We start from the raw sequence: 9,511 nt of genomic DNA on the forward strand, positions 1-9,511 counted from the left end.
AAATCTCTCTCTCCAACCGGCTGCCTTCAGATGTGCATGTGTGTGCTGGCACAGGGACCGTTGTTTTCCACCAGAAGGAACAGAGGAGTGCGTAAACTGAAAAGGAAATCGCTTTTGCCTGCTCTTACAGTAGTTTATCCCATCACTCCGTACTCTTCTTTTCTGTCAGGCAACTTTAGGACGCGTGAGACAGGCACAGCTTTATTTTCTTCAGCATCTGCTGGTGCCAAACGCGGAGAGGAGGAGAGGCGATGCGCCTTGCGGAGTGAGCAAAGGCTTTTTTTCTGGACCTCCACATCTTCTCATACAGTGGAGGCGTGATCGTGCGGCGCTTTGGAGAGAGTTCGCGGCGCTCTGATGCGGTGGAGGTGCGCGCAAAAAGCCCGCAGGCGACGCGTCTGTCCAAAACAACCGCATCAACAGAGCTTTGCGAAGCAGAAACTTTTGATGGCCAAATCAATGGCTGTTTTAGTGCCCCGTGATTCTGTGCACTTACTTTAAACTGATTTGGAATGAAGATCTTAGTTTCTCTCCCGCATATAACGGATCTGACAGACCATTTCGCGTTGGCACCTCGGATGGATTTGCAGGTACAATAACCAGAGACGCTTGCCATTGATAATAGTGCGCGAACGCGCAAAACTGAAATTTGGCTTTGCCATCGAGTTGAAATGATTGGCCTTCTGCGTAACTTAATCCACTAATTAGCATTTTCAAACTCGCTTCAGCTACAAAAAACATAAGCACAAAATGAACTTGTACGTCTTGAGCCTCCTTCTGACCTTGGATTTAGCCACGGTGGCCGTCAGTTTATCCACATGCAGCACTCTGGACATGGAGCAGTTCAAAAAGAAGCGGATCGAGGCCATCCGCGGTCAGATCCTCAGTAAACTCAAACTGAGCAGTCCTCCCGAGATCTACCCAGAGCCCGAGGAGGTGTCCCGGGACATCATCGCCATCTATAACAGCACACGGGACCTGCTGCAAGAGAAAGCCAACGAGCGAGCGGCCACCTGCGAGAGACAGCGCAGCGAGGAGGAGTACTACGCCAAAGAAGTGCACAAGATAGACATGCAGCCCTTCTACCCTGCCGAGAGTGAGTGTTTCAACCCTGTTTGGGGTGGGATTGGGTAATAATTTAAGAAAGCTTGTAGGTTCGAACCTCAGTGGTTTAATGGGCATACATACAAACATTGTTATTCATAACAAGCAACACTTCACAAACGTGTTGATCCTCTCAAGGCACCTTTTACCCAATAAAGTACCATCATGATTTTTAGCATCATTTTGATATTTTATAATGCATGCATGTAATATGTGTGCATATAGAGCTTTCCAAATATAAAACTGGCACCACATTGACCAAAATTGGCAGTTACCACAATAATTTAACAGTGTGGCTCGCATGTCCAAAGATATTGTGGCACGGTTCTGACTGTCACGGTGCACCAGATCTACATGCCCTTTTGCAGTTAATGCCACTGTTTAAGTCAGTTTCAATAAAAGAACCATCTACATGATAATTCAATCCTGTGTCCTAAGAATTAAAAAGTATGCTGGTTATGCTCTGCAGGTCATTCGCATAGTCCAAGGATACCTTTTGTTTTGTGTTTTGTGTAATTTCTTTTGTCATTTGTAATTTATATTAAAAAAATAAGGTTCGATGGTTGTAGCCTGGAGAAGTCGTTATCCAGTTGTTGTCTAATATGAACCTCATGTCAAATGAGAGGTGGCATGGTTTTATTTTGCTCTCCAAGAACAAAAACGCTATTGCCAGATTATTCTTGACTACATTCTAAATTGCTACTTTGTCATTAATACACATATTAGAGGTTCAGTCCCTCTGGAGTAACCTGAGGTTAGGCTCTTTTTCAAGAGCTCCCTGGCAGTGCGTCACTCCTCTGAGGGGTTCGAATCCAAAGATTCAGTTACAGAACAGATTCAACCACTAATCCACAGTCGCCACATCATAGGCTATGGTGTGGTCTCCCCTGATCAATATTTGTGCAGCTGTCTGCAGCGTCTTTACAGCATTTATGCAAATTTGCTGGGCAATTCATTTGAAAGAATATTTCATGTTCTCTTTTAGCAACCAAGCAGGTCAGCATTACAGTGCTTTTGGTTCTAGAATGCTACTCTCATTCTTTCCCTCCATTACTCTCTGTCTCTCTCTTGCTCTCTCTCTCTCTCTCTCTCTCTCTCTCTCTCTCACACACACACCACTTTTGAATAATGCTTCTCAGTGTACCTAAATACTACCCCACTGTGTCCCAAAAATCAGGCCTGTATAAGCAAATAAGTGCTTTTAAATGTCCTTATTGTGCCATTAATTATGTAATCGTTTTCAGTTCCCAGATCAAATGTGAGTATACAGCTTGAAAGAAAAACAAATTAGGAGATCTTTTATGCCCCGAGGTATATTTTGCATTAAATGTTATTCTTGGCTCTGCCCGCTGTATAAATACTCCAAATATGAATAGAGTTGGCACAGCGCCAGCCCCAGTCAGCAAGCATTTACGGGATATAAATAATCCTGTGTCAACGTTCGGAGAAACGCCACTGATTATTTTAAAATTGAACTTTCAGATTGTGGGTTAGATCACGATGGCTCCGTTCCAAAACCTAATGAGCTGCCTACATAGTTAGCATTTAAAGGTATTGTAGGCACACTCCCCTGGATAAAGTATATGCTATAGGTAATCGTATATATGCATCACCCTTTCTAATCCAATTCAACTGTTTGTGCTGTTTTTTTATACACCAGATGCATTGAAGCCACTTTGTTCATTGTTGAAGTGAACTTTTGCCTGTATGGTGATTAGATTCACTGTCTTGGACGACTGCCTTTAACTTGAGCGTGCGAGTACAGAATGACCCGTCCAGATTGTGATACCTGTTAGTTGTCTGCGATGCGGTGTGCGACAGGTTTAAAGCAGTATCACATGTATCCCTAATGGATGTTGAAATCCCAGAAGGCATTGCAACCAGCTCAAGCGAAGCGAAACAGAAATGTTGATTAGGGTACACACAGGGCTAAAGGCACACATTAGGGACAATGTGCTTTTCACTACTCCCATACTGTATGACTAAAGAAAAAAAAAGAAGTTTTTTATTGAACACTGATAGAGCAACACATTTGGTGGAATAAAAAATCATAAAAGTGGTTTGTTTTGTTTAACACGTTTGTGATATAAGACTCACCAATATTTATTTATTTATTGCATTAATACCTAATCAAAAACAATAACTTTAGTAGAATTTGTTTATTTTAATAAATAGAAAAAAAAAATATTTTTTGTTCAATAAACCTGTATATTAAAACTCATTAAAATAATTAAAGTAATTAAATTATTGCATTTAATGAATCATTCATTTTAAAAAAGTAAAGTTTCTGAAAGCTTTGAAGGAGATCCCATAGTAATTTAATATGACTTTGCAGGAGTAAATATAAATATTTTATTACATATGATTAATATAATATTTTTAAGTATGATGATTTTATAATAAATATGGGGGTTATCTGTGAGGTGGCCGTTTAACGTAATAAATAATATTAACGAATCTAAATCTAACCATGTCATGTCAACAATTGGAAAAATCAACCATCTTTTAATTATCACATCAATTATTGCGCCTTTAGCCCAACAGCAGAGCTGCTTTTTGCCCCCAAATACCATACTTTAACATGCTTTCAGTTATTGAAAAGCTGATTTAATTACCTCGAACAAAACTGAACATCTGATATTTGTCTCAAAATAAATTCTGCAAGTTTGTAGATTCTCATTTATAGATTCTCATAACAATAATAGATCAAATTGCCTATGATTGCATTAAAGATTTCCAGCCAAATTTCCAAATTTCTAAGAAAAGTGCTGCGGTGAGTTTTTGTGCCACCTAGTGGTTAAGACGAGGATAAAATGAAACCCCAAGTGCGCCCCCAAACAAACATTCATTCAGTAATAAAAAGAATAGTTGAATCTTATTAAAAATGGACATTCTTACCAAAGATTTGTGTGCCGTGAATTTTATTTTGGGTTTATGGCATTAGCTTAGCGCACACGCTAATACCAGCCTCTTCTGAAATCCATTGTGAGTCAAGTATCCCGTGCACTTCCTGTGAGGAGTGCTATTTAGAGCCTGTGTAGAGCGTTCCAAATCGGTCAGTTATGAGATTCCATTTCAGATAGAATCCTTAGAAGGCAGCTGCCTATGTAGACGCTGCAGATTTTGGAACGGAGCCAACGTGTGGCACAGAAACAATGAGCAAATAGAAAAGACAGAAGACTAGATAATAACCATATAGGACGTACTTAACTTTTTCCTGGAAGTGAACTTTGAATGAGGTGTCCTGTTTCTGAATAATGTGTTGGCTAATACGCTCACAGGCTATCGGCCTTATTTGGTTGGGCGCCAGGAAGCGCTCGCAGGCAGCACTGCAGGGCACAGCGGCACTGGACGCCACACAAAAATGCGCGAGAGAGAAAGAGAGATACAGAGTGGGGCTCATGCAGAGACAGAGTGCTGGCAGAGCCCACACAGCACTATTTAAACTAGAGAGCAGTGTGCGTATACTCCGCACCGTGCCACATGCTCCATGGAAAATTCCACCCTGAGACCCACTGTTGCTGGGGTGTGGAGCTGGAGTCACTGGAGAGGTTCTCCCTGCACCCCCACCTCCAACCAATCTCATGTGCTCTTAAAAATAAAGGTGCTTCCGTGGCTCCTGGCTTCAGCAGATCAAGGAGTTTAAAAGTTCTTGTTAAGGCATAATGTTTTTTTTTTCTGGTTTTCTTTAAAGCTCTAGAATAAAATGCAACACTCTTAAAAATAAAAGTTTTTTTTAATGGCATCTATGGTTTCATAACGTATTTTAAACATCCATGGAACAATATAAGTGCAGTTGATTGTTCCTTGTACACTCTTACAAAGATTCTTTATTGTCTTAGAATCTGGTTGGCTTAGAGGAGTGCGATATTCTAGTGATATCGGAACTCCAACTGTTTCATCATTTGTATCACTCCGTTTGTGGTATTGACGCCTAAATCCACTTTAATTTTATAAATAATACTGTTTTTGTGTCAAGGAATAGAGTTTTTAGGCGATAATGTACTTGTTTAGACTTCAAATATGTGGTTTGTTAATAAAGATAATGTCTATTTGAAAATTTGATTCAACGTTCTCGGAGATGTGAGCTCCAGAGCTTCAGTGGCTGTTCAGTGATCATGAACCCGCCGAGAACAGCCTCACTTGGCCAGTTCTTCTAGAATTTACCACTGATCCTGCTGTCTCCATAGTGGTTGAACATGAGATGTAATTAGTTTTGGGCAACTCTAGCAGGCAGTCTTGGGTCTCATTAATCTATTATTTGTTCCAGAGCAAACCGTTTGGCTGAGGGCAAAATCTCATAACGTTATATTTGATGTAAATTTAATGTTGTATATGAGAGCACTGCCTTTGTACTTTTGACTAAAATCCGTTGAAACTTTTATAATGGCTGTTGTTGTTTATTAAATATTATTAAATAAATAATATTTTACATAAATAATAGTAGTAGTATTCAGAAATAGTATTTAGTATTGGAAAACAGTATGTGTGTTAGTGATGGTGATTTCATTTGCTCGCCAATATATAGTGACAAAATACATGTTTTTATGAGTGCGACAGGGGTAAAGACTTTTATACTGAAACACAGTTGTAAACAAGGAAGTTATTTTTTTTTTACTTTTAACAACACCTTGTGAGACGCAGCCACAAATGCACTGAGCAGCACTGTCATTAAAAATAAGCCTTAACAGATGAAAGGATAATGTGACAAAGATATCGCTTTCCTCAGCAGACATTCAAACTGTTTTATTGTGAATATCAGATTGAGCTGAAAAATGAATGCTGTATCAGATGCAGGTAATCACACTCACTCAGTCCATCTCTCATATTACTCTATACAGTGAGTTTTTAATGCAGTTTTACTATAAGCTTTCAATGAAGCAACTCAGTGTTTCTTCGTTACTAGTTATGTGACAAAAGAAAAAAGTCCCAAAATGGTTATTTTATGGCATACCTCCGATAACCCCATTTTGGAACCTTTATTTTAAAGAGTCTAGACGAATTTTTTTTTTGGATCATTCAAATGTTTGTCACACTAAGACAAAAATTACCCTTTCGGTTTCTTGAGAAGCTCTTTAGGAAACCTAAAATGGTTTTTGCAATGCGAAAACCACCTTTTGGAGCCTTTTGTTTTTAACAGATTTAATTTGCTAATCTGCACATTGACACATCTGCACATTCTCAAACATTTTGGAGTGCGGGCGTAATGATCTTTAAAAGAAGACACTTGGGAGGTAGTTGAATTAGAAACAGAAACAGAATCAGAGTTTAGTAATGAAAAGAAAAATAATCAGAAAAGCGTGAATTAGTTGGAAAGTCATTAGAAATATAGTTTTAAAATGGAAAAATATGAAGCTGTCAACATAAGAGCCAAATCCAAAGGTCAGTTCTTGTTTTATTTCAAATTTTAGAGATATAACCCTGGAACTGTTCTGTGTTTTATTTTCAGTGTCTTATGAAATGTTAATGGACAATGGAAATCTTTTTGTTTAGTTGGCTGTTTGAAAAGTGCATTAGGCTACACAAGTACACAAGGCTGCATTTATCTAATCAAAAATACATGAAAAACAGTAATGCTGTGAAATATTATTACAATTTACAAGCTGTTTTCTATTTTAATATATTTTAAAATGCTATTTATTCCTGTGATCAAAGATTTGCTACTCAAGAAACATTTCTGATTATTATCAGTGTTGGAAAAAGTAAGTAAGTTCTTGCATTGATAGACTGTGTTTTTATTTATTTATTTTTTAGGAACTACTACAGTAAAGGTATTGGAGTGTAAAAAGTTTCAGACTCCAAAATGAATTCAGGTTCTAACTTGCATCTTTATATTTAGGAGTTGCACCAAATTGCATCCATTTTCTAGTTTACAGCTTTATTATTAGCTATAATGTTGCTCATACATCATTCACACAGTGAACTTTACAGCAGTAAACATACACAGCACCCGTTATTTACCGCCACTCTCTTGATATATGGATTATTCTCCCCCGTTATTTAAGAAACAAACCAACTCGTTCAAATTTTGTCCGTCCTACAAGAACGTCCATTAAACCTAATGTCCCATGCAGCTCAACAGGTCCGTATGTTTTTGCTGTGGTATTAAATGTCCATGCATGCATAAATGCTAACATACCGTGGCCCCACCGGTCTGTTTGTAAATGCAGGTCTCTTGGAGCCCAGTACAGAGCTCCCTTGTGACTAAACGCACAGGAACACAAGGCTGCCTCTGTGCACCGGGACCAGGCTCTAGGAAATGGTTTATGTTGCAGCCGTTTTATGACTTTGTGTGGTTTATGCTGTTCAAGAGCATATGACTTAGTATATACGTGCTTTGAGTGCTTGCTGAAGTATGCTCTCTGTTTGCGCTGGATATCAGTGCCTTATTTTTCAGCTGTATGTGGCTGTCATACTTCATAGTGTTGTCTCCTCCATGCAACTCATGAATGCACTGTTAGAGCAACTTTTATCTATCTTATAGTATGAATATCATTCACGTTCCCTATTATTAGTAATAGCTTTAATCTAAATTGTCATGAGTTAATTATTAAATTAAGCTTTGCAGTCTTTGACTGGACCACTGCTTTAGTTTGTAGTATTTGGCTATATAGGATCTCTTACACCCTTTTAATGATTGTTCAATGTGGTAATTGTTGAAATTGCATGATTTATTATAGAACATTAATCATTATAAAAGTTTGTACAGTGTTTGATATGTGTTTATTTAATCACTTTCCGGATAAAATTCAGTGAATGTATAGCAGGATACCTGGTTAAATATACGTTGTCTCCTGTACATTATACTAACATAAACATAAATGCTACTCAAAATGAAGAATGACTGCAGTCGGTGCCAGTCGGCTTACATTCGAGCCTGTGGGTGAAATCGCTGAAAATGGCAAAGGATTCAAAGACTCATTTTCACTAATATATCATTAACAAGCATTATGCTTAACATATCAGTCGTTCTTGTACAACCAAGCGAAGGAATGTTTGTGAAAATGCATGAATCAGGTTATCATTACTTCATCAGAATGTACATTAACTAGTGATTTGTTAAGCGCCACGTAATGTCGTAATGTACGTGGATGAAGTTATTATGAAGTGTTACCCAAAACTCTTTGACACTGAGGTTTTGTCTCTAAGCAAACACGCAGTCATGAAAAGGTTTGCAAACACCCTAAATTCAAACCCGCTTCAACAGTATTGCTTTTGTTGCTATTTCTGCTCGTCTGAGGTCAGCCGTTTTGTTAGTTTAAGAGCAAAATAATTTGTGCCTTTTAACACAGTTGTAGACAGAAGTTTCTCTTTTATCTCTGAGAAAATTACAGGGTGCACAAACTAATTTGTTACATATGGCAAATGGAGTTGAGCTAATTTTACCCAAATAACAAAATATTCCAGAGAATATCTGTCCTACTGTATAAACACGCTCGCGAGTCAATAGCAAATGAATCATAGATAGATGAGAAAATGTGAAAATAGTGTCTAAACATCAAGTATCACTTACAGTATTTTAGAAATGTGTACTTTAAACTATCTTGAACTGTCTTTGAACTGACTATTGCACTTGTTTTTCTGTTTCCAAATGCTGTGCGCACACAGCAATGCTTGTTTAGAAAGTTGAAGTTGTTCTCGAGTGTGTTTGGAGTGCATGGGTGTAAGAAGTGTGTCAGCATTTGTGTATGTTCCAGAAGAGGCCGGTGCGTGTGCATGACGGATTATGTTTAGTGACTCTGAAAGATCTCCCAGCGCCTCTCCCTCTGTAAATAAACACAGGCGTGCGGACAGGCCATCCCAAAAACAACCCAACACACCAGAGTGTGTGGGCCAAGGGCGGGCACTCAAACCTCTATGGCCTGTCACAGCCACTCACGTCAGCTCCTCTGCGGCATGTGTTTGAGTGATAAAGATGGCAAGAAATCAGGATCAGGAACAACCTGCGGGGAGAAGATTTGTATATACACTGAAAAAAGAAAGTTAGCAAAAAAGTACAAAAGCTGTAACTTGGGCAGTACCCTTTTTAAAGGTGCTAATATGTACACTTTAGATACTAATATGTACACTTTTGGTAAAAGTATGAACCCTTAATATACTCATTTGTACCATTTAGGGGTAAATAAGGTGCAAATATGTACTTTTTTATCTTTTGTACTTCTGAGAGTATATAGCCAGCCAATCAGAGCATGTCGTCCACTAGCTTTGATACCCACAGATGTTTGTTGCACATAAAACTGGAAAGCACTTTCTCGTTCTGGCAAGCTCTAATCTGATTGGCTGAGTTTATGCAACTTCTAAGAATAAAAAATGTATCACTCTGGAAAAACGGTAACAGGCAGATGCAATGAGTTTTTTTCAGAGGCGCTTAGTAAATATATATATATATATATATATATATATATAT

The 9,511-nt window shown here is 38.3% G+C and overlaps 1 protein-coding gene across 1 annotated transcript in view; it reads left to right on the plus strand.

The window, feature by feature from the left end:
* tgfb2 (transforming growth factor, beta 2) overlaps positions 1-9,511 on the plus strand; it is a 47,121-nt gene continuing 37,610 nt past the window's right edge. The window contains exon 1 of the mRNA XM_073846770.1: positions 1-1,096. Coding sequence (XP_073702871.1) covers positions 751-1,096 — 346 coding nt within the window. The 5' untranslated portion in view covers positions 1-750. The remainder of the gene's footprint in view (positions 1,097-9,511) is intronic.

Source organism: Garra rufa, chromosome 9, assembly GCF_049309525.1.
Source record: "Garra rufa chromosome 9, GarRuf1.0, whole genome shotgun sequence".
NCBI classification, from domain to species: domain Eukaryota; kingdom Metazoa; phylum Chordata; class Actinopteri; order Cypriniformes; family Cyprinidae; genus Garra; species Garra rufa.